Below are 24,571 nucleotides of genomic sequence, written 5' to 3' on the forward strand. Positions count from 1 at the left end.
CCTCAGATGATCCACCTGCTTCGGCCTCCCAGAGTGCTAGGATTACAGGTGTGAGCAACTGCACTCGGCCTAATAATCACCATTTTCTTGAGCAGATATTGCACCACTGTACTCCGGCCTGGGCATCAGAGCAAGACAGTGTCTGAAAACAAAAGCAAAAACAAAAACAAACCCTAAAAAACAAACAAAAAAAATCACAATTTACCAATTATGTTCTATTTTTTTGGGCCGAAATACGTCAAAGTATATTCCAACTATCATATGAATTCACACATGAATTATAACAAGCTATATAATCCATGCAGTCTACAAAAATATACAATGTAAACAATAAGGACGTTAGGGAAAAGTAATCAAGATGCCATCACTGATTTTAACAAATTATAATTATTTAACGGCACATGAAAATATCATGTCCAATTCCCCTGTTTGACCTAAATATGCCTTTTAAATTTTACTTGTTCTTATTAGTATCTAAAGAAGCATCAGGATAAATAACTAATATATGTGGGGCTGAATATCTAGGTGATGGGTTGATAGATGCAGCAAACTACCATGGCACACGTTTACCTATGTAACAAACTTGCAATTTCTGCACATGTATCGTGGAACTTAAAATAAAATAACTATTACAGGGCCGGGCGCGGTGGCTCACGCCGGTAATCTCAGCACTTTGGGAGGCTGAGGCGAGAGGATCACCTGAGGTCAGGAGTTTGAGACCAGCCTGGCCAACATGGTGAAACCCCATCTCTGCTAAAAATATAAAACAATTAGCGAGGCATGGTGGTGGGCGACTGTAATCCTAGCTACTCAGAGGCTGAGGCAGGAGAATTGCTTGAACCTAGGAGACGGAAGTTGCAGTGAGCCGACACGGTGCCACTGGAACTGCACCCCAGCCTGGGCTACAGAGTGAGACTCTGTCTCAAAAAAAAAAAAAAAAAAAAAAAGAAAATGAAGAAGAAGAAGAAGGAGAAGGAGAAGAAGAAGAAGTATTGAAGATAACATTGATTCAAATATTTCCTCTTCATCTTCTAATCTGTAACAACTCTTCCCATTTATTTCTTTGCTATTCCTTTGGCGAGAGACTAGTTTATTATTTGTCCTGTAGAATTATTCACCTTCTACATTTCACTGTATCCATTCCAGTGCAAAACATAGTCCTTTTTAAGGAGAATATCTTGTAGTTAGATCTATGGATTTGGTTAGATTTAGGTACAATTTTTTTTGGCAGGAACATTCATAGTTGATGCTTTGTACTTTGATTGCATGATATCAGCACTCACATATTATTATTATTTTTTGAGATGGAGTCTCGCTCTGTTGCCCAAGCTAGAGTACGGTGGTGCAATTGCTCACTGCCACCTCTGCCTCCTGGGTTCAAGCAATTCTCCTGCCTCAGCCTTCCGAGTAGAGTAGCTGGAACTACAGGCACGTATCACCACACCTGGCTAATTTTTGTATTTTTAGTAGAGACGGGGTTTCGCCATGTTGGCCAGGTTGGTCTTGAACTCCTGACCTCAGGTGATCCACCTGCCTCAGCCTCCCAAAGTGCTGGGATTACAGGCATGAGCCACCACACCTGGCCACACTCACATATGCTTTGCACATATTTGATGTAAAAGATCAGTGAGTTGCAGTATTCTCACCTTGATTCACCCATATTATAAAATTTCCCACCAATCTTGTACCTGAATTTTACTAAATCTATCTGCTGGTTTATTTTTTATTTTTGATAAGCAGTTCATGTACCATATACATTCACCATATAAAAATATACAAGTCACTACTTTTCAGCGCATTCAGAAAATTGTTCATCCATTAGCACAACCAATTTTAGAACATTTTTCTAAAATGAAAGCTCCATTTCTTTTCTTTTTCTTTTTTTTTTTTTGAGACGGAGTTTTGCTTGTTTCCTAGGCTAGAGTGCAATGGCACAGTCTTGGATCACCATAACCTCCGCATCCCAGGTTCAAGCAATCCTCCTGTCTCAGCCTCCTGAGTAACTGCGATTACAGGTGTACACCACCACGCCTGGCTAATTTTGTATTTTTAGTCGAGATGGGGTTTCTCCATGTTGGTCAGGCTTGTCTCGAACTCCTGACCTCAGGTGATCCGACCACCTCAGCCTCCCAAAGTGGTGGGATTACGGGCGTGAGCCACCGCGCCCGGCCAAAAGCTCCATTTCTGTTAGGAGTCATTCCTTATTCCCCCTTCTCCAGCCCCTGGCATCTACTAATCCACTTTGCGTCTGTTTAGATTTGCCTATTCTGGCCATTTCATATAAATGAGATCATGCAATCTGCATTCTTTTGTGTCTGGTTCTTTAGTGTATTATCATATTTTTTACGGTTAAATTCACATTGTTTTATGTATCTGAGCTTCATTCCATGTTATGTCTAAAATAATCCATGGTATGGATATAGCACATTTGTTTAAACCTTCACCAGTTCACGGACATTTGGGTTGTTTCTCCTTTTGGGTTTTATGAATAATGCTGCCACAAACATTCATGCCTAACTTTTGTTTGAATATCTGTTTTTAGCTCTCTTGGGTATATACTTAGGAGGGGAATTGCTGGATCACATGGTAACCCTATGTTTAACTTTTTTATTATTTCAATAGGTTTTGGGGAAATAGGTGGTGTTTGATTACATGGATAAGTTCTTTAGTGGCGATTTTTGAGATTTTGATGCACCCATTACCCGAGCAGTGTACACTGTACCCAATGTGTAGTCTTTTATCCTTTGTCTCCTTCCCACCCTCCCCCCCACCCACATCCCCAAAGTCCATTGTGTATATATATATATTTTTTAGACGGAGTCTCGCTCTGTCACCCAGGCTGGAGTACAGTGGAGCAATCTCGGCTCACTGCAACCTCCGCCTTCTGGGCTCAAGCGATTCTCCTGCCTCACCCTCCGGAGTAGCTGGGATTACAGGCGCGTGCCATCACGCCCAGCTAATTTTTGTATTTTTAGTAAAGGTGGGGTTTCACTATGTTGGCCAGGCCGGTCTTGAACTCCTGACCTCAAGTAATCCATCTGCCTCGGCCGCCGAAAGTGCTGGAATTACAGGTATGAGCCAGCCCCCTGACCCATTGTATCTGTCGCCCAGGCTGGAGTGTAGTGGCCGGATCTCAGCTCACTGCAAGCTCCGCCTCCCGTGTTTACGCCATTCTCCTGCCTCAGCCTCCCGAGTAGCTGGGATTACAGACGCCCACCACCTCGCCCGGTTAGTTTTTTGTATTTTTTAGTAGAGACGGGGTTTCACCGTGTTAGCCAGGATGGTCTCGATCTCCTGACCTCGTGATCCGCCCGTCTCGGCCTCCCAAAGTGCTGGGATTACAGGCTTGAGCCACCGCGCCCGGCCATTGTATCATTCTTATGTCTTTGTGTCCTCACAGCTTAGCTCCCACTTATTAGTGAGAACAAACGATGTTTGGTTTTCCATTCCTGAGTTACTTCACTTAGAATAATAATCTCCAATTCCACCCAGGTTGCTGTGAATGCCATTATCTAATTCCTTTTATGACTAAGTAGTAGTCCATGGTGTGTGCGTGTGTGTGTGTATATATATACATATATATATATGTATGTGCCAAGTTGCTTTCGATAATATTAAATATCTATCTACATCATTTTACTTTCCCACCAGCAGTGTATGACAGTTTCAATTTCTCTACATCTTCACACATTTGCTTTGTTTTGTTTTGAGACCTAGTCTTGCTCTGACGCCCAGGCTTGAGTGCAGTGGCACGATCTCGGCTGACTGCAAGCTCCGCCTCCCAGGTTCACGCCATTCGCCTGCCTCAGCCTCCCGAGTAGGGAGTAGCTGGGACTACAGGCGCCCGCCACCACGCCCGGCTAATTTTTTGTATTTTTAGTATTAGCCAGGATGGTCTCGATCTCCTGAAGTCGTGATCTGCGCGTCTCGGCCTCCCAAAGTGCTGGGATTACAGGCGTGAGTCACCGCGCCCGGCCTCACACACTTGTTATTTTCAATTTTCTTTTTATTCTAGCCATCCTAATAAGTGCGAGGTGTATCTCCTTGTGAGTTTCCTTTGTATTTGCCTATTTGCCTAAATGAATGATATTGAGCAGCAGTTTTTTTTTTTTTTTTTTTTTTTTTTTTGAGATGGAGTTTCGCTCTTGTTGCCCAGGCAAGCATCCTGTACTGAGCTGCTTGGCGGTTTGCATGGAGAAAGCAAAGGATTTGCAGCATGAGAGCCTGGCATGTTTGTATCCATCCTGCCACCTTAATTTACCTTGGCAAAGTCATTTAACCTCTGTAGACCTTGGTTTCCGGGCACAATGAGTGCTTATTGAATCTGTGTCCGTTCAGGGAATGTAGACAGAAAAAAGGCTATGACTTGGTTCACTGTGTCAGGCGATGGACATTCCTCCCTTAAATAACGGAGGAGAAAGACAGGGAAGTATCCAGAGAGGGGCAGCTGAGATTCATAGCTCAGTTCTTTTTTGAGTAATTCCACCTGGGGTGAGGGGACGCTCTTCAGTTTCCATTTTCCACAGCGTGGAGTTGTGGCAGAGCCTTAACCCCTCCCCCAGCTCTCCCCTCAGCAGGTGAAGGCAGCTGCATGACAGGAACGAAACATCACCTGTGCCCATTTATTCTCCTCCTCCCCCCATCTCCTGGTGATTCCTACCCACCTCTGCCCAAACCGCAAGGGAATGAGTAAGAGAAAAGGTCTGGGAGTATCTGGCAGCAGGTGGTCTTGGGGTGGGGGTGGCGGACTGAGAGTGTGAACGTCAGTTGGTGAGGAGTGAAATGGAGCCAGGAAATTGAGAAGTTGGAGCCGGTCAAAGGCCAGTTGTAGTGCCCTCAGAAGCCTTGGATTTCTTTTTGAAGTGTCTCTTTTAAGATGACTTCACTGGAGAATGTATCTGGGCAGGAATGACTTTGGTTTCCACTGAAAATACGTTTGTATTAGTGAAAAAAAAAAAAATTCTCCCCAAAACCAATCAACGACTACATTGTGAATAGGAAAAAACAACAACAAAAAAAGCATCCACATCTTCACAGTCAAGTTTTTAAGCAACCCGAATAGCTTGCATGATTCCCATGGGCCTTGGGAACTCACCAGGCTATTATTTTTAAAGGACCTTTATTTGCATCTCCCCTCCCCTTAGGGAACAAGGTGGGAACCAGGTGCTGGGAGGATGCACGCCCCAAGTTAACACTCCTCAGAGTACTGTCATCAACAGATTATCTTCATTTTCCTTAATACACTACAGGTGTCTCCATTCTGCAAGAGGAGCAAGTCCTTTTTTTTTTTTTTTTTTTTTAGACGGAGTTTTGCTCTTGTTGCCCAAGCTGGAGTGCAATAGTGCGATCTCCACTCACCGCAACCTCCACCTCCCGGGTTCAAGCGATTATCCTGCCTCAGCCTCCTGACTAGCTGGGATTACAGGTATTCGCCACCAATCCCGGCTAATTTTGTATTTTCATTTCAATAGAGACAGGGTTTCTCCATGTTGGTCAGGCTGGTCTCGAACTCCCGACCTCAGGTGATCCACCCTCCTTGGCCTCCCAAAGTGCTGGGATTACAAGCGTGAACCACTGCGCCCGGCCGTTTAAATCCTTTTTTTTCAAAAGAAAATATCAATCGGAGGACTGGTTAGGCAGGGGAAACCTGCGAGTCGCTGTCACTCCTTCGGCCTCAGCACATCCCCACCCACCTAGGCGGCGTACCCGCCACCAGCAGCATCCCCTGGGAGGCTGCAGAAGCAGCGCTGGGCCCCTAGCAGTTTCAGAAAAAAAGTGGGAGGTGATAGGGCACCGGCAGTGTCTGGTCTTGAGAACACGCCTCTCACCTGGGGAGGGAGCAATTGAAGCTTTCAATAATGTCAGGCATACAGATGATATAAACTTATAACATCGCTTGAAAGTGTACTTGCTTAAGCTTCTTTTTCCTCTAAACAGTTTTGTAAATGTTAAAAGGCAAACTTTGCGTTTTCTCGATACATCAGTCTCCTTTGCCCTCTTGCCAACGAGGACCTTACTCAAAGGAAACAAATGGTAGAGATAGGTACTCCTCAGCAATTAGCTAAGACGAGAGGTTTCCCACCCAACTTTCCCAAGGCTGCCTCTCTCCGCCCCTTCTTGCACCTGGACAGCCTGAGGACCCCCCCCCCCTCCCCCCGCCCCCCACTCCTATCCTGGGCGGAGCCGGCTCTAGGAAGACCGGATTCCTCTCCCTTCCCCTCCCAGGATTCTTTCAGCCCTCACCTCCCAGGAATGGGGAGGGGGCATCCTACCCCGTATCTGAGTTGCAACTGCGGGACGTAGAGCGGACTGGGCCTTTCCCGCTGGCGCGTGACCTTAATCAGGTAGGTCTCCTTGGCCTTCTCTTTCTTTTCTTTGCCTTCCCTTTCCCTGACACAGGACATGGGATCAGTGTTTGTGCCGTGGTCAGCCTTTCTGGTACAGAGGACCTTCCCTGCCCTCCCGCTTCTGGGCAGCCAGTGCCCGGCGCGCGACCTTGCGCAATGGCGGCTGCAGCCGGGCTGGCTCCAGCGTCCTGCGGGCATCGGAGGGCTTTAGGGAGCGTTTTGGACGCCGAGTTTTTGCCGCTGCCTCAGTTTTAGTTCTGGCAAGTGTAGGGAGGTCCTCCTAGTAGAGCCTTTCTGGCCCTCCCCGTCGGGAGCCTGGAAGCGTCTCCTGTGGCAGGGCGGGCAGAGGGAGAAGGGTGCGACCTCAGATTCCTTCGTCCCACTCGTGTTCCCACCTACATGGCTGAGGAGGTGTGCGCTCTCGTTCGGTTTAGATTGAGTGGTTGTTAAACTTCATGGCCGCCCTGCCCACAGGGGCTGGGCTCCCCACAATGTAAAACTGAAGAAGAAACATTTCCTCTAACGAATATTTGACCAAAAAGAAATACAGCTTCAGGCTGGGCGCAGTGGCTCACGCCTGTAATCCCAGCACCTTGGAAGGCTGAGGTGGGAAAATCACTTGAGGCAAGGGGTTCGAGACCAACCTGGCCAACCTGGCGAAACCCCGTCTCTACACAAAAATTAGCCAGGCATGATGGCGTGGGCCTGTAGTTCCAGCTACTTGGGAGGCTGAGGCGGGAGGATTGCTTGTGCCCAGGACGTTGCGGCTGCAGTGAGCTGGGATTGCTCCACTGCACTCCATCTTGGGCATCAGAGCAAGAACCTTTCTTTTAAAAAAAGAAAGAAAAAAGGCATTATAGTACATTTCCATGTATGCACTTAACAACATGGAAGGACAAGCCCTCAAAATTTTCCTGGACTTGCCCAGGTGAGGTGGCTCCCGCCTGTAATCCCTAAACTTTGGGAGGCCAAGGCGGGCGAATCACGGGGTCAGGAGTTCAAGACCAGCCTGGCCAACATGGTGAAACCCCGTCTCTACTAAAAATACAAAAAATTAGCTGGGTTTAGTGGCGGGTGCCTGTAATCCCAGCTACTCGGGAGACTGAGGCAGGAAAATCGCTTGAACCCGGGAGGGGGAGGTTGCAGTGAGCTGATACCGTGCCACTGCACTCCAGCCCTAGGGACAGTGTGAGATTCCGTCTGAAACAACAACAATAAGAAAATTTCCGGGCTTTCGCATTTTCATCTTTCTACCGTTCTGTAAAATAGGATTTGAAATGGCCATGATTATTTATGAAATAAAAAGAAGATTATAAAGAAATAATTTAAGGTATCAACGATGATAGAAGATAGTGGTAATAATACAAAATATCGATACAAGTTGGACAAATTATGTAGACAAAAAGTCAAAAAGGAAAGAAAACACAATTACATTGGTTATTCTAGATGACAGTGCTCAGTGTGTGTGTATCTGTCCTGTATGTGCACATGTTTCTTGTTACTGATACTGAGGCAAAAGTTTGGCTTTCTTTTCTCTTTCCTTCTCTGATTCTTTCCTCCTTTCTTGAGACAGTCTTCCTCTGTTGCCCAGGCTGGAATGCTGTGGCACCTTCAAGACTCAGTGCAGCCTCAACTTTCTCACCTCCAGCAAACCCCCAACCACATCCTCCCAAGTAGCTGTGATAACAAGTGCGTACTACCACACCGGGCTAGTTTTGGTCATTGTTTGGATGGCTTTGTTTTGTTTTTTTTTTTTTTTTTGGAGAGGAAGTCTCGCTCTGTCGCCCAGGCTGGAGTGCAGTGGCTTGATCTCGGCTCACTGCAACCTCCGCCTCCTGGGTTCATGCCATTCTCCTGCCTCAGCCTCCGAAGTACCTGGGACTACAGGCGCCCGCCACCACGCCCAGCTAATTTTTAAAATATTTTTAGTAGAGACGAGGTTTCACCATGTTAGCAGGGATGGTCTCCATCTCCTGACCTCGTGATCCGCCCGTCTCGACCTCCCAAAGTGCTGGGATTACAGGCATGAGCCACTGCGCCCGGCCTTTGATGGGTTTTTTTTTTTTTTTAATTATTCTTATTTTTTACAGAGATGAGGTTCCGCCATATTGCTCATGCTGGACTAGAACTGCTGAGCTCAAACAATCCACTCACCTTGACTTCCCAAAGTTCTGGAACTGAAGTGCCTGGCTGGCCCCGGCCTTATTAACAAAATGAAATAACTCACATAAGTTCTGCGGTGACATGTAAAAACACAATTCCTGTTAGAGCTTTTCCAACTTTGATTTTTTTTTTTTCCGTGATGAATATTGCGTGTTCTTATATGTCCATATTCCCTTTAAAGGCACACGTGGGCAAGAAGTTCAAGACACTCCAAGAAACCCAATCATGTAGAGACATGGAGAGCAGAAAAGGAAGCAGGCCCAGAAGAAGTGGTTGAGATGCCGTTGGGCCGGAATGTGGCAGAAGAGAGAAAGAGAGATAGACAGAGACAGACAGACAGAGAGAGAACAATGTTGTAGAAGTGTGTCGTGGAAAATCCCTAGGGAAAGTCCGTGGGGGTCAAAAGAGTCCGGAAAGGGCCAGGGAGGTAGCAGCTTGCATAGTGTGTCCCTAGTGATTAAATCTGTCTTCAGAAGAGCATTCAATGTCACTGTGTTCCTGAAGCAGACAGCAGGCCTCTGCCCACGAATTCATTGCCCGAAGAGGTCAACAAAGGGTTTCTCTCACAGAATATGTTTGGGAAGGAAGATCCGTACACTTGGGGCTGGGCCATCTACCCGCCCCCCATCCATGGCACCCACGAGCCCTCAACGGCATGCACGCCTCTGTGGGATTTCTACGTCCAGCCTTCCGGGCAGGGCCGTGGAGAGTTGGACGTAGGCCAGGTGTGAGGAGGACAGGTGTGTTTGGGGTGGCAGCTGGCTCCCCTCCTGTCTGACCTATGCTGGCCAGGGCTCTTCCACCAGCACCTTGCCGCTGCTGCCACAAGGGAAGGGCCCGGGACCCGGTCCCGCTCTTCCGGAATTGTAGGTTCACCTCAAGTCTGAGGCCAAAACCCCAGGGGTCAGTGGGACGCCGGTCGCCTTTGACCTCTTGGTCAAGCTGGCTTTGCAGTGACCCGTGAGTACGCCCAAGTGCAATTGTGTCCCGAGGGCAGAGCTAGGGCTGGCATCCTACTATGTGCCCAGTCTCCTTCTCTTCCCTGCGGGTTCCACCATCCTCCCCATCCCAAAGGCATGGTTAGGGATGCGGTTAGTTCGGCTGCATCCCCAGGGCGGCCCAAGGGGACCGCTTTCTGGTTTGTCAGGAAGGCAGGCTAGTAGAAGGACCCTGCCGAGTCCCGTCTGCCAAGGACAGGGTCCGGCAGGTGGGCCAGAGCTGGCCCAAAGCGCCGAGATGCTGAAGGGCCATGTGCGGAGCGCTCTTGGCGTTTTTTCCTCCGCAGAGGGCGGAGGGAGTGGACATGGGGGAAGGGCAGGTGGGCATTTCTGGAGCAATACTGCCATCAAGAGGAACCCGCTTGGCAATCGAGCACCGGTCCCTGTGCTCGCCTGGGGAGGAGTGGCTTGGGACTGCCCTGGGGGAGCAGGCAGGACTAGGACCGGTGCCCGGACGGATCCGAGGTCTCTGGAGGCCCGAGGGAAGCAGGGTCCGCCGCCAGTTCGCGCCCTGGAAGCCCCAGACACAGGCGCCAGGTCTAGCTGGACAGCCAGGACGCCGGGCGGTTGCCGTACAGGAAGCCAAGGCCCGGGAGGCTGGTGGCGGCCATGATCTGGGCGGGACTAGCGGAGGCCTCCGCCAAGGAGCCTGGGCTCGGGGCCGTGGGCAGTTTGCCTGGTGCCCGTTTCCGTGGGAGCACCCGGGGTGACGGCCTAGTTGGGTCCTCGGCCCCGGGAGGCTCCCTCGGCCGCACTGCACGCCAGTGAGGAGGGGCCACTGCCAGAGCTGAGTTCCGTGGCCAGTGGCGCCGGTGCCCCGCCGGGACTGGCCGGCGCCGGGGTGTTGCTCCTTGCGGCCTAGGGAGGAAGGTGGGCCGCGGGGCATCCTGCGGGGCCCGTACCCAGACGCTTCCAGACGAGGTGGACGCCAAGGCGAGGCCAGGCCCGGCCCGGCCCCCCTCAGACACCAGGCATCCGCCTCGTTGAGACCTGTGACCCTGTCTTGTGGTGTCCATGCCCCCAAGTTGTCTTGGAGGCCGGCCATTCCCGGTGGTGCTCATTTCAGCCTGGGGGCCTTCCGGGGACCCCGGTTGTCTTTGGGGGTGCGCAGGCCCTTGGCCTGTGATCAGAGGCGCACCGACCGATGGGTTCGGTGGCAAAGCTTGCGTAATGGAGTCTCTCTGGGCATCAGCCGAGGGGGACCGCTGCTTTCCTAGGCCTGCTGGAGTCCCAGGAGGAAGGACCCGTCGGACTCTGCCTGCCTGGGGACAGCCTGCTCAGCCCTAGAAGGGTCTGCTGCTGAGGCAGCATCCCTGTGCCTCTCCTCCAGTGGGTCCCTGAGGTAGAATCGGGGCAGGTCCAACGGGACGTGCAGGGAGGAGGCTCGGAAGATGCATCTTTCGCAGGACCCGGTCTGGTACAGCAGCGGACGGGGCCATTCCCCGAGGCTTTCTGGCGTTTCCCAGAGTGTCCAGGAGTCCCCAAGAGAACGGGGACTCGCGTCCAATGGATGGAGATCAGCACTATGTCGCTGAATTCAGGAGTAGAAAAGGAATACCGAGGACCCTTCTGAGGTGACAGGTGGAATGTCCAGGTTTCTTTTTTTTTTTTTTTTTTTTTTTTTTTTAATACTCAGAAAAAAGGTATAAGGAGGTGATGGGCCTCTTAGGCCCGAAACCTGAAAAGCACAGGGCCCAAGCAGAAAAAGTCCTGAGTGTTCATGGTCCTCCGTTCCACCTGAATCCACCTAGAGAGCGAGCCAGGTGGATCCGTGTGCCCCTCCACGGCCTTGTGCAGAGACACTGTCATGCAAAGAGAAATCCAACTTCCACCTTAACGCACAGTTAAGGTTGAGCGCGGTCCAGCGTTCCCAAGAGGAACCGGATGACATTCAAGTGGGACTTGCCTCACCTTGCCTAGGGGGACCGCTAAAGCAGGCCCCTGGGTTGGTGTTGCTGGTGGTGGTAGAAGCGGAGGGCGTGGCCGGGTTCTTGAGTTCTGGGGCATTTCTCTTGCCGCCTCTCGGCCTATCTGCGCCATGTCTCACACGTTCAGTTGCATCTCTTAGCGTTTTAAAGGCACACGTGGGCAAGACGTCCCGGGCAGTACGAGAAAATCAATGACGTTGAGACAGATAGCAGGAGAGGAACAGGCCCCAGTAGAAGTGGGCGAGAGAGCGCTGGGCGCGAACCTGGCACGAGAGAGAGAGTGATTATGGGATTGAGAGAGACAGAGAGAGCGAGAGAGAGAGAGAGAGAGAGAGAGAGAGAGAGAGAGAGAGAGAAGAAAGTGTGTCGTGGAAAATCCCTAGGGAAAGTCCGTGGGGGTCAAAGAGTCCGGAAAGGGCCAGGGAGGTAGCAGCTTGGCATAGTGTGTCCCTAGTGATTTGTCTGTCTTGGGAAGAGCATTCAATGTCACTGTGTTCCTGCAGCAGACGTCAGGCCTCTGCCCACGCCTTGACTGCTTGACGAGGTGAACATCGGGTTTCCGTCACAGAATAGGTTTGGGGAGGAAGATCGGTACACTTGGGGCTGGGCCATCTACCGCCCCTCCATGGCACCCACGAGCCCTCAACGGCATGCACGCCTCTGTGGGATTTCTACGTCCAGCCTTCCGGGCAGGGCCGTGGAGAGTTGGACGTAGGCCAGGTGTGAGGAGGACAGGTGTGTTTGGGGTGGCAGCTGGCTCCCCTCCTGTCTGACCTATGCTGGCCAGGGCTCTTCCACCAGCACCTTGCCGCTGCTGCCACAAGGGAAGGGCCCGGGACCCGGTCCCGCTCTTCCGGAATTGTAGGTTCACCTCAAGTCTGAGGCCAAAACCCCAGGGGTCAGTGGGACGCCGGTCGCCTTTGACCTCTTGGTCAAGCTGGCTTTGCAGTGACCCGTGAGTACGCCCAAGTGCAATTGTGTCCCGGAGGGCAGAGCTAGGGCTGGCATCCTACTATGTGCCCAGTCTCCTTCTCTTCCCTGCGGGTTCCACCATCCTCCCCATCCCAAAGGCATGGTTAGGGATGCGGTTAGTTCGGCTGCATCCCCAGGGCGGCCCAAGGGGACCGCTTTCTGGTTTGTCAGGAAGGCAGGCTAGTAGAAGGACCCTGCCGAGTCCCGTCTGCCAAGGACAGGGTCCGGCAGGTGGGCCAGAGCTGGCCCAAAGCGGCCGAGATGCTGAAGGGCCATGTGCGGAGCGCTCTTGGCGTTTTTTCCTCCGCAGAGGGCGGAGGGAGTGGACATGGGGGAAGGGCAGGTGGGCATTTCTGGAGCAATACTGCCATCAAGAGGAACCCGCTTGGCAATCGAGCACCGGTCCCTGTGCTCGCCTGGGGAGGAGTGGCTTGGGACTGCCCTGGGGGAGCAGGCAGGACTAGGACCGGTGCCCGGACGGATCCGAGGTCTCTGGAGGCCCGAGGGAAGCAGGGTCCGCCGCCAGTTCGCGCCCTGGAAGCCCCAGACACAGGCGCCAGGTCTAGCTGGACAGCCAGGACGCCGGGCGGTTGCCGTACAGGAAGCCAAGGCCCGGGAGGCTGGTGGCGGCCATGATCTGGGCGGGACTAGCGGAGGCCTCCGCCAAGGAGCCTGGGCTCGGGGCCGTGGGCAGTTTGCCTGGTGCCCGTTTCCGTGGGAGCACCCGGGGTGACGGCCTAGTTGGGTCCTCGGCCCCGGGAGGCTCCCTCGGCCGCACTGCACGCCAGTGAGGAGGGGCCACTGCCAGAGCTGAGTTCCGTGGCCAGTGGCGCCGGTGCCCGCCGGGACTGGCCGGCGCCGGGGTGTTGCTCCTTGCGGCCTAGGGAGGAAGGTGGGCCGCGGGGCATCCTGCGGGGCCCGTACCCAGACGCTTCCAGACGAGGTGGACGCCAAGGCGAGGCCAGGCCCGGCCCGGCCCCCCTCAGACACCAGGCATCCGCCTCGTTGAGACCTGTGACCCTGTCTTGTGGTGTCCATGCCCCCAAGTTGTCTTGGAGGCCGGCCATTCCCGGTGGTGCTCATTTCAGCCTGGGGGCCTTCCGGGGACCCCGGTTGTCTTTGGGGGTGCGCAGGCCCTTGGCCTGTGATCAGAGGCGCACCGACCGATGGGTTCGGTGGCAAAGCTTGCGTAATGGAGTCTCTCTGGGCATCAGCCGAGGGGGACCGCTGCTTTCCTAGGCCTGCTGGAGTCCCAGGAGGAAGGACCCGTCGGACTCTGCCTGCCTGGGGACAGCCTGCTCAGCCCTAGAAGGGTCTGCTGCTGAGGCAGCATCCCTGTGCCTCTCCTCCAGTGGGTCCCTGAGGTAGAATCGGGGCAGGTCCAACGGGACGTGCAGGGAGGAGGCTCGGAAGATGCATCTTTCGCAGGACCCGGTCTGGTACAGCAGCGGACGGGGCCATTCCCCGAGGCTTTCTGGCGTTTCCCAGAGTGTCCAGGAGTCCCCAAGAGAACGGGGACTCGCGTCCAATGGATGGAGATCAGCACTATGTCGCTGAATTCAGGAGTAGAAAAGGAATACCGAGGACCCTTCTGAGGTGACAGGTGGAATGTCCAGGTTTCTTTTTTTTTTTTCTTTTTTTTTTTTTTTTAATACTCAGAAAAAAGGTATAAGGAAGTGATGGGCCTCTTAGGCCCGAAACCTGAAAAGCACAGGGCCCAAGCAGAAAAAGTCCTGAGTGTTCATGGTCCTCCGTTCCACCTGAATCCACCTAGAGAGCGAGCCAGGTGGATCCGTGTGCCCCTCCACGGCCTTGTGCAGAGACACTGTCATGCAAAGAGAAATCCAACTTCCACCTTAACGCACAGTTAAGGTTGAGCGCGGTCCAGCGTTCCCAAGAGGAACCGGATGACATTCAAGTGGGACTTGCCTCACCTTGCCTAGGGGGACCGCGAAAGCAGGCCCCTGGGTTGGTGTTGCTGGTGGTGGTAGAAGCGGAGGGCGTGGCCGGGTTCTTGAGTTCTGGGGCATTTCTCTTGCCGCCTCTCGGCCTATCTGCGCCATGTCTCACACGTTCAGTTGCATCTCTTAGCGTTTTAAAGGCACACGTGGGCAAGACGTCCCGGGCAGTACGAGAAAATCAATGACGTTGAGACAGATAGCAGGAGAGGAACAGGCCCCAGTAGAAGTGGGCGAGAGAGCGCTGGGCGCGAACCTGGCACGAGAGAGAGAGTGATTATGGGATTGAGAGAGACAGAGAGAGCGAGAGAGAGAGAGAGAGAGAGAGAGAGAGAGAGAGAGAGAGAAGAAAGTGTGTCGTGGAAAATCCCTAGGGAAAGTCCGTGGGGGTCAAAGAGTCCGGAAAGGGCCAGGGAGGTAGCAGCTTGGCATAGTGTGTCCCTAGTGATTTGTCTGTCTTGGGAAGAGCATTCAATGTCACTGTGTTCCTGCAGCAGACGTCAGGCCTCTGCCCACGCCTTGACTGCTTGACGAGGTGAACATCGGGTTTCCGTCACAGAATAGGTTTGGGGAGGAAGATCGGTACACTTGGGGCTGGGCCATCTACCGCCCCTCCATGGCACCCACGAGCCCTCAACGGCATGCACGCCTCTGTGGGATTTCTACGTCCAGCCTTCCGGGCAGGGCCGTGGAGAGTTGGACGTAGGCCAGGTGTGAGGAGGACAGGTGTGTTTGGGGTGGCAGCTGGCTCCCCTCCTGTCTGACCTATGCTGGCCAGGGCTCTTCCACCAGCACCTTGCCGCTGCTGCCACAAGGGAAGGGCCCGGGACCCGGTCCCGCTCTTCCGGAATTGTAGGTTCACCTCAAGTCTGAGGCCAAAACCCCAGGGGTCAGTGGGACGCCGGTCGCCTTTGACCTCTTGGTCAAGCTGGCTTTGCAGTGACCCGTGAGTACGCCCAAGTGCAATTGTGTCCCGGAGGGCAGAGCTAGGGCTGGCATCCTACTATGTGCCCAGTCTCCTTCTCTTCCCTGCGGGTTCCACCATCCTCCCCATCCCAAAGGCATGGTTAGGGATGCGGTTAGTTCGGCTGCATCCCCAGGGCGGCCCAAGGGGACCGCTTTCTGGTTTGTCAGGAAGGCAGGCTAGTAGAAGGACCCTGCCGAGTCCCGTCTGCCAAGGACAGGGTCCGGCAGGTGGGCCAGAGCTGGCCCAAAGCGGCCGAGATGCTGAAGGGCCATGTGCGGAGCGCTCTTGGCGTTTTTTTCCTCCGCAGAGGGCGGAGGGAGTGGACATGGGGGAAGGGCAGGTGGGCATTTCTGGAGCAATACTGCCATCAAGAGGAACCCGCTTGGCAATCGAGCACCGGTCCCTGTGCTCGCCTGGGGAGGAGTGGCTTGGGACTGCCCTGGGGGAGCAGGCAGGACTAGGACCGGTGCCCGGACGGATCCGAGGTCTCTGGAGGCCCGAGGGAAGCAGGGTCCGCCGCCAGTTCGCGCCCTGGAAGCCCCAGACACAGGCGCCAGGTCTAGCTGGACAGCCGGGACGCCGGGCGGTTGCCGTACAGGAAGCCAAGGCCCGGGAGGCTGGTGGCGGCCATGATCTGGGCGGGACTAGCGGAGGCCTCCGCCAAGGAGCCTGGGCTCGGGGCCGTGGGCAGTTTGCCTGGTGCCCGTTTCCGTGGGAGCACCCGGGGTGACGGCCTAGTTGGGTCCTCGGCCCCGGGAGGCTCCCTCGGCCGCACTGCACGCCAGTGAGGAGGGGCCACTGCCAGAGCTGAGTTCCGTGGCCAGTGGCGCCGGTGCCCGCCGGGACTGGCCGGCGCCGGGGTGTTGCTCCTTGCGGCCTAGGGAGGAAGGTGGGCCGCGGGGCATCCTGCGGGGCCCGTACCCAGACGCTTCCAGACGAGGTGGACGCCAAGGCGAGGCCAGGCCCGGCCCGGCCCCCCTCAGACACCAGGCATCCGCCTCGTTGAGACCTGTGACCCTGTCTTGTGGTGTCCATGCCCCCAAGTTGTCTTGGAGGCCGGCCATTCCCGGTGGTGCTCATTTCAGCCTGGGGGCCTTCCGGGGACCCCGGTTGTCTTTGGGGGTGCGCAGGCCCTTGGCCTGTGATCAGAGGCGCACCGACCGATGGGTTCGGTGGCAAAGCTTGCGTAATGGAGTCTCTCTGGGCATCAGCCGAGGGGGACCGCTGCTTTCCTAGGCCTGCTGGAGTCCCAGGAGGAAGGACCCGTCGGACTCTGCCTGCCTGGGGACAGCCTGCTCAGCCCTAGAAGGGTCTGCTGCTGAGGCAGCATCCCTGTGCCTCTCCTCCAGTGGGTCCCTGAGGTAGAATCGGGGCAGGTCCAACGGGACGTGCAGGGAGGAGGCTCGGAAGATGCATCTTTCGCAGGACCCGGTCTGGTACAGCAGCGGACGGGGCCATTCCCCGAGGCTTTCTGGCGTTTCCCAGAGTGTCCAGGAGTCCCCAAGAGAACGGGGACTCGCGTCCAATGGATGGAGATCAGCACTATGTCGCTGAATTCAGGAGTAGAAAAGGAATACCGAGGACCCTTCTGAGGTGACAGGTGGAATGTCCAGGTTTCTTTTTTTTTTTTTTTTTTTTTTTTTTTTAATACTCAGAAAAAAGGTATAAGGAGGTGATGGGCCTCTTAGGCCCGAAACCTGAAAAGCACAGGGCCCAAGCAGAAAAAGTCCTGAGTGTTCATGGTCCTCCGTTCCACCTGAATCCACCTAGAGAGCGAGCCAGGTGGATCCGTGTGCCCCTCCACGGCCTTGTGCAGAGACACTGTCATGCAAAGAGAAATCCAACTTCCACCTTAACGCACAGTTAAGGTGAGCGCGGTCCAGCGTTCCCAAGAGGAACCGGATGACATTCAAGTGGGACTTGCCTCACCTTGCCTAGGGGGACCGCTAAAGCAGGCCCCTGGGTTGGTGTTGCTGGTGGTGGTAGAAGCGGAGGGCGTGGCCGGGTTCTTGAGTTCTGGGGCATTTCTCTTGCCGCCTCTCGGCCTATCTGCGCCATGTCTCACACGTTCAGTTGCATCTCTTAGCGTTTTAAAGGCACACGTGGGCAAGACGTCCCGGGCAGTACGAGAAAATCAATGACGTTGAGACAGATAGCAGGAGAGGAACAGGCCCCAGTAGAAGTGGGCGAGAGAGCGCTGGGCGCGAACCTGGCACGAGAGAGAGAGTGATTATGGGATTGAGAGAGACAGAGAGAGCGAGAGACAGAGAGAGAGAGAGAGAGAGAGAGACAGAGAGAGAGAAGAAAGTGTGTCGTGGAAAATCCCTAGGGAAAGTCCGTGGGGGTCAAAGAGTCCGGAAAGGGCCAGGGAGGTAGCAGCTTGGCATAGTGTGTCCCTAGTGATTTGTCTGTCTTGGGAAGAGCATTCAATGTCACTGTGTTCCTGCAGCAGACGTCAGGCCTCTGCCCACGCCTTGACTGCTTGACGAGGTGAACATCGGGTTTCCGTCACAGAATAGGTTTGGGGAGGAAGATCGGTACACTTGGGGCTGGGCCATCTACCGCCCCTCCATGGCACCCACGAGCCCTCAACGGCATGCACGCCTCTGTGGGATTTCTACGTCCAGCCTTCCGGGCAGGGCCGTGGAGAGTTGGACGTAGGCCAGGTGTGAGGAGGACAGGTGTGTTTGGGGTGGCAGCTGGCTCCCCTCCTGTCTGACCTATGCTGGCCAGGGCTCTTCCACCAGCACCTTGCCGCTGCTGCCACAAGGGAAGGGCCCGGGACCCGGTCCCGCTCTTCCGGAATTGTAGGTTCACCTCAAGTCTGAGGCCAAAACCCCAGGGGTCAGTGGGACGCCGGTCGCCTTTGACCTCTTGGTCAAGCTGGCTTTGCAGTGACCCGTGAGTACGCCCAAGTGCAATTGTGTCCCGGAGGGCAGAGCTAGGGCTGGCATCCTACTATGTGCCCAGTCTCCTTCTCTTCCCTGCGGGTTCCACCATCCTCCCCATCCCAAAGGCATGGTTAGGGATGCGGTTAGTTCGGCTGCATCCCCAGGGCGGCCCAAGGGGACCGCTTTCTGGTTTGTCAGGAAGGCAGGCTAGTAGAAGGACCCTGCCGAGTCCCGTCTGCCAAGGACAGGGTCCGGCAGGTGGGCCAGAGCTGGCCCAAAGCGGCCGAGATGCTGAAGGGCCATGTGCGGAGCGCTCTTGGCGTTTTTTTCCTCCGCAGAGGGCGGAGGGAGTGGACATGGGGGAAGGGCAGGTGGGCATTTCTGGAGCAATACTGCCATCAAGAGGAACCCGCTTGGCAATCGAGCACCGGTCCCTGTGCTCGCCTGGGGAGGAGTGGCTTGGGACTGCCCTGGGGGAGCAGGCAGGACTAGGACCGGTGCCCGGACGGATCCGAGGTCTCTGGAGGCCCGAGGGAAGCAGGGTCCGCCGCCAGTTCGCGCCCTGGAAGCCCCAGACACAGGCGCCAGGTCTAGCTGGACAGCCGGGACGCCGGGCGGTTGCCGTACAGGAAGCCAAGGCCCGGGAGGCTGGTGGCGGCCATGATCTGGGCGGGACTAGCGGAGGCCTCCGCCAAGGAGCCTGGGCTCGGGGCCGTGGGCAGTTTGCCTGGTGCCCGTTTCCGTGGGAGCACCCGGGGTGACGGCCTAGTTGGGTCCTCGGCCCCGGGAGGCTCCCTCGGCCGCACTGCACGCCAGTGAGGAGGGGCCACTGCCAGAGCTGAGTTCCGTGGCCAGTGGCGCCGGTGCCCGCCGGGACTGGCCGGCGCCGGGGTGTTGCTCCTTGCGGCCTAGGGAGGAAGGTGGGCCGCGGGGCATCCTGCGGGGCCCGTACCCAGACGCTTCCAGACGAGGTGGACGCCAAGGCGAGGCCAGGCCCGGCCCGGCCCCCCTCAGACACCAGGCATCCGCCTCGTTGAGACCTGTGACCCTGTCTTGTGGTGTCCATGCCCCCAAGTTGTCTTGGAGGCCGGCCATTCCCGGTGGTGCTCATTTCAGCCTGGGGGCCTTCCGGGGACCCCGGTTGTCTTTGGGGGTGCGCAGGCCCTTGGCCTGTGATCAGAGGCGCACCGACCGATGGGTTCGGTGGCAAAGCTTGCGTAATGGAGTCTCTCTGGGCATCAGCCGAGGGGGACCGCTGCTTTCCTAGGCCTGCTGGAGTCCCAGGAGGAAGGACCCGTCGGACTCTGCCTGCCTGGGGACAGCCTGCTCAGCCCTAGAAGGGTCTGCTGCTGAGGCAGCATCCCTGTGCCTCTCCTCCAGTGGGTCCCTGAGGTAGAATCGGGGCAGGTCCAACGGGACGTGCAGGGAGGAGGCTCGGAAGATGCATCTTTCGCAGGACCCGGTCTGGTACAGCAGCGGAAACGGGGCCATTCCCCGAGGCTTTCTGGCGTTTCCCAGAGTGTCCAGGAGTCCCCAAGAGAACGGGGACTCGCGTCCAATGGATGGAGATCAGCACTATGTCGCTGAATTCAGGAGTAGAAAAGGAATACCGAGGACCCTTCTGAGGTGACAGGTGGAATGTCCAGGTTTCTTTTTTTTTTTTCTTTTTTTTTTTTTTTTTAATACTCAGAAAAAAGGTATAAGGAGGTGATGGGCCTCTTAGGCCCGAAACCTGAAAAGCACAGGGCCCAAGCAGAAAAAGTCCTGAGTGTTCATGGTCCTCCGTTCCACCTGAATCCACCTAGAGAGCGAGCCAGGTGGATCCGTGTGCCCCTCCACGGCCTTGTGCAGAGACACTGTCATGCAAAGAGAAATCCAACTTCCACCTTAACGCACAGTTAAGGTTGAGCGCGGTCCAGCGTTCCCAAGAGGAACCGGATGACATTCAAGTGGGACTTGCCTCACCTTGCCTAGGGGGACCGCGAAAGCAGGCCCCTGGGTTGGTGTTGCTGGTGGTGGTAGAAGCGGAGGGCGTGGCCGGGTTCTTGAGTTCTGGGGCATTTCTCTTGCCGCCTCTCGGCCTATCTGCGCCATGTCTCACACGTTCAGTTGCATCTCTTAGCGTTTTAAAGGCACACGTGGGCAAGACGTCCCGGGCAGTACGAGAAAATCAATGACGTTGAGACAGAGATAGCAGGAGAGGAACAGGCCCCAGTAGAAGTGGGCGAGAGAGCGCTGGGCGCGAACCTGGCACGAGAGAGAGAGTGATTATGGGATTGAGAGAGACAGAGAGAGCGAGAGACAGAGAGAGAGAGAGCGAGAGACAGAGAGAGAGAGAAGAAAGTGTGTCGTGGAAAATCCCTAGGGAAAGTCCGTGGGGGTCAAAGAGTCCGGAAAGGGCCAGGGAGGTAGCAGCTTGGCATAGTGTGTCCCTAGTGATTTGTCTGTCTTGGGAAGAGCATTCAATGTCACTGTGTTCCTGCAGCAGCAGACGTCAGGCCTCTGCCCACGCCTTGACTGCTTGACGAGGTGAACATCGGGTTTCCGTCACAGAATAGGTTTGGGGAGGAAGATCGGTACACTTGGGGCTGGGCCATCTACCGCCCCTCCATGGCACCCACGAGCCCTCAACGGCATGCACGCCTCTGTGGGATTTCTACGTCCAGCCTTCCGGGCAGGGCCGTGGAGAGTTGGACGTAGGCCAGGTGTGAGGAGGACAGGTGTGTTTGGGGTGGCAGCTGGCTCCCCTCCTGTCTGACCTATGCTGGCCAGGGCTCTTCCACCAGCACCTTGCCGCTGCTGCCACAAGGGAAGGGCCCGGGACCCGGTCCCGCTCTTCCGGAATTGTAGGTTCACCTCAAGTCTGAGGCCAAAACCCCAGGGGTCAGTGGGACGCCGGTCGCCTTTGACCTCTTGGTCAAGCTGGCTTTGCAGTGACCCGTGAGTACGCCCAAGTGCAATTGTGTCCCGGAGGGCAGAGCTAGGGCTGGCATCCTACTATGTGCCCAGTCTCCTTCTCTTCCCTGCGGGTTCCACCATCCTCCCCATCCCAAAGGCATGGTTAGGGATGCGGTTAGTTCGGCTGCATCCCCAGGGCGGCCCAAGGGGACCGCTTTCTGGTTTGTCAGGAAGGCAGGCTAGTAGAAGGACCCTGCCGAGTCCCGTCTGCCAAGGACAGGGTCCGGCAGGTGGGCCAGAGCTGGCCCAAAGCGGCCGAGATGCTGAAGGGCCATGTGCGGAGCGCTCTTGGCGTTTTTTCCTCCGCAGAGGGCGGAGGGAGTGGACATGGGGGAAGGGCAGGTGGGCATTTCTGGAGCAATACTGCCATCAAGAGGAACCCGCTTGGCAATCGAGCACCGGTCCCTGTGCTCGCCTGGGGAGGAGTGGCTTGGGACTGCCCTGGGGGAGCAGGCAGGACTAGGACCGGTGCCCGGACGGATCCGAGGTCTCTGGAGGCCCGAGGGAAGCAGGGTCCGCCGCCAGTTCGCGCCCTGGAAGCCCCAGACACAGGCGCCAGGTCTAGCTGGACAGCCGGGACGCCGGGCGGTTGCCGTACAGGAAGCCAAGGCCCGGGAGGCTGGTGGCGGCCATGATCTGGGCGGGACTAGCGGAGGCCTCCGCCAAGGAGCCTGGGCTCGGGGCCGTGGGCAGTTTGCCTGGTGCCCGTTTCCGTGGGAGCACCCGGGGTGACGGCCTAGTTGGGTCCTCGGCCCCGGGAGGCTCCCTCGGCCGCACTGCACGCCAGTGAGGAGGGGCCACTGCCAGAGCTGAGTTCCGTGGCCAGTGGCGCCGGTGCCCGCCGGGACTGGCCGGCGCCGGGGTGTTGCTCCTTGCGGCCTAGGGAGGAAGGTGGGCCGCGGGGCATCCTGCGGGGCCCGTACCCAGACGCTTCCAGACGAGGTGGACGCCAAGGCGAGGCCAGGCCCGGCCCGGCCCCCCTCAGACACCAGGCATCCGCCTCGTTGAGACCTGTGACCCTGTCTTGTGGTGTGTCCATGCCCCCAAGTTGTCTTGGAGGCCGGCCATTCCCGGTGGTGCTCATTTCAGCCTGGGGGCCTTCCGGGGACCCCGGTTGTCTTTGGGGGTGCGCAGGCCCTTGGCCTGTGATCAGAGGCGCACCGACCGATGGGTTCGGTGGCAAAGCTTGCGTAATGGAGTCTCTCTGGGCATCAGCCGAGGGGGACCGCTGCTTTCCTAGGCCTGCTGGAGTCCCAGGAGGAAGGACCCGTCGGACTCTGCCTGCCTGGGGACAGCCTGCTCAGCCCTAGAAGGGTCTGCTGCTGAGGCAGCATCCCTGTGCCTCTCCTCCAGTGGGTCCCTGAGGTAGAATCGGGGCAGGTCCAACGGGACGTGCAGGGAGGAGGCTCGGAAGATGCATCTTTCGCAGGACCCGGTCTGGTACAGCAGCGGACGGGGCCATTCCCCGAGGCTTTCTGGCGTTTCCCAGAGTGTCCAGGAGTCCCCAAGAGAACGGGGACTCGCGTCCAATGGATGGAGATCAGCACTATGTCGCTGAATTCAGGAGTAGAAAAGGAATACCGAGGACCCTTCTGAGGTGACAGGTGGAATGTCCAGGTTTCTTTTTTTTTTTTTTTTTTTTTTTTTTTTTTTAATACTCAGAAAAAAGGTATAAGGAGGTGATGGGCCTCTTAGGCCCGAAACCTGAAAAGCACAGGGCCCAAGCAGAAAAAGTCCTGAGTGTTCATGGTCCTCCGTTCCACCTGAATCCACCTAGAGAGCGAGCCAGGTGGATCCGTGTGCCCCTCCACGGCCTTGTGCAGAGACACTGTCATGCAAAGAGAAATCCAACTTCCACCTTAACGCACAGTTAAGGTTGAGCGCGGTCCAGCGTTCCCAAGAGGAACCGGATGACATTCAAGTGGGACTTGCCTCACCTTGCCTAGGGGGACCGCGAAAGCAGGCCCCTGGGTTGGTGTTGCTGGTGGTGGTAGAAGCGGAGGGCGTGGCCGGGTTCTTGAGTTCTGGGGCATTTCTCTTGCCGCCTCTCGGCCTATCTGCGCCATGTCTCACACGTTCAGTTGCATCTCTTAGCGTTTTAAAGGCACACGTGGGCAAGACGTCCCGGGCAGTACGAGAAAATCAATGACGTTGAGACAGATAGCAGGAGAGGAACAGGCCCCAGTAGAAGTGGGCGAGAGAGCGCTGGGCGCGAACCTGGCACGAGAGAGAGAGTGATTATGGGATTGAGAGAGACAGAGAGAGCGAGAGAGAGAGAGAGAGAGAGAGCGAGAGACAGAGAGAGAGAAGAAAGTGTGTCGTGGAAAATCCCTAGGGAAAGTCCGTGGGGGTCAAAGAGTCCGGAAAGGGCCAGGGAGGTAGCAGCTTGGCATAGTGTGTCCCTAGTGATTTGTCTGTCTTGGGAAGAGCATTCAATGTCACTGTGTTCCTGCAGCAGACGTCAGGCCTCTGCCCACGCCTTGACTGCTTGACGAGGTGAACATCGGGTTTCCGTCACAGAATAGGTTTGGGGAGGAAGATCGGTACACTTGGGGCTGGGCCATCTACCGCCCCTCCATGGCACCCACGAGCCCTCAACGGCATGCACGCCTCTGTGGGATTTCTACGTCCAGCCTTCCGGGCAGGGCCGTGGAGAGTTGGACGTAGGCCAGGTGTGAGGAGGACAGGTGTGTTTGGGGTGGCAGCTGGCTCCCCTCCTGTCTGACCTATGCTGGCCAGGGCTCTTCCACCAGCACCTTGCCGCTGCTGCCACAAGGGAAGGGCCCGGGACCCGGTCCCGCTCTTCCGGAATTGTAGGTTCACCTCAAGTCTGAGGCCAAAACCCCAGGGGTCAGTGGGACGCCGGTCGCCTTTGACCTCTTGGTCAAGCTGGCTTTGCAGTGACCCGTGAGTACGCCCAAGTGCAATTGTGTCCCGGAGGGCAGAGCTAGGGCTGGCATCCTACTATGTGCCCAGTCTCCTTCTCTTCCCTGCGGGTTCCACCATCCTCCCCATCCCAAAGGCATGGTTAGGGATGCGGTTAGTTCGGCTGCATCCCCAGGGCGGCCCAAGGGGACCGCTTTCTGGTTTGTCAGGAAGGCAGGCTAGTAGAAGGACCCTGCCGAGTCCCGTCTGCCAAGGACAGGGTCCGGCAGGTGGGCCAGAGCTGGCCCAAAGCGGCCGAGATGCTGAAGGGCCATGTGCGGAGCGCTCTTGGCGTTTTTTTTTCCTCCGCAGAGGGCGGAGGGAGTGGACATGGGGGAAGGGCAGGTGGGCATTTCTGGAGCAATACTGCCATCAAGAGGAACCCGCTTGGCAATCGAGCACCGGTCCCTGTGCTCGCCTGGGGAGGAGTGGCTTGGGACTGCCCTGGGGGAGCAGGCAGGACT

The 24,571-nt window shown here is 56.0% G+C and overlaps 1 protein-coding gene across 3 annotated transcripts in view; it reads right to left on the minus strand.

Annotated features, from left to right (window-relative positions):
* Nucleotides 1-5,643: 5,643 nt before the first annotated feature.
* LOC126946626 (uncharacterized) overlaps nucleotides 5,644-24,571 on the minus strand; it is a 120,153-nt gene continuing 101,225 nt past the window's right edge. The window contains exons 1-2 of one of the 3 annotated variants that reach the window (XM_050777185.1): nucleotides 6,273-6,723; nucleotides 5,644-5,828 (exon numbers count right to left, since the gene is read on the minus strand). In XM_050777185.1, coding sequence (XP_050633142.1) covers nucleotides 5,694-5,828; nucleotides 6,273-6,545 — 408 coding nt within the window. In that variant the 5' untranslated portion in view covers nucleotides 6,546-6,723 and the 3' untranslated portion in view covers nucleotides 5,644-5,693. Of the gene's footprint in view, nucleotides 5,829-6,272; nucleotides 6,724-20,192; nucleotides 20,472-24,571 lie in introns of those variants that run through there. The other 2 variants (XM_050777186.1, XM_050777188.1) reach the window with 2 other exon arrangements.

This window comes from Macaca thibetana, chromosome X (genome assembly GCF_024542745.1).
Source record: "Macaca thibetana thibetana isolate TM-01 chromosome X, ASM2454274v1, whole genome shotgun sequence".
Taxonomy (NCBI): Eukaryota; Metazoa; Chordata; class Mammalia; order Primates; family Cercopithecidae; genus Macaca; species Macaca thibetana.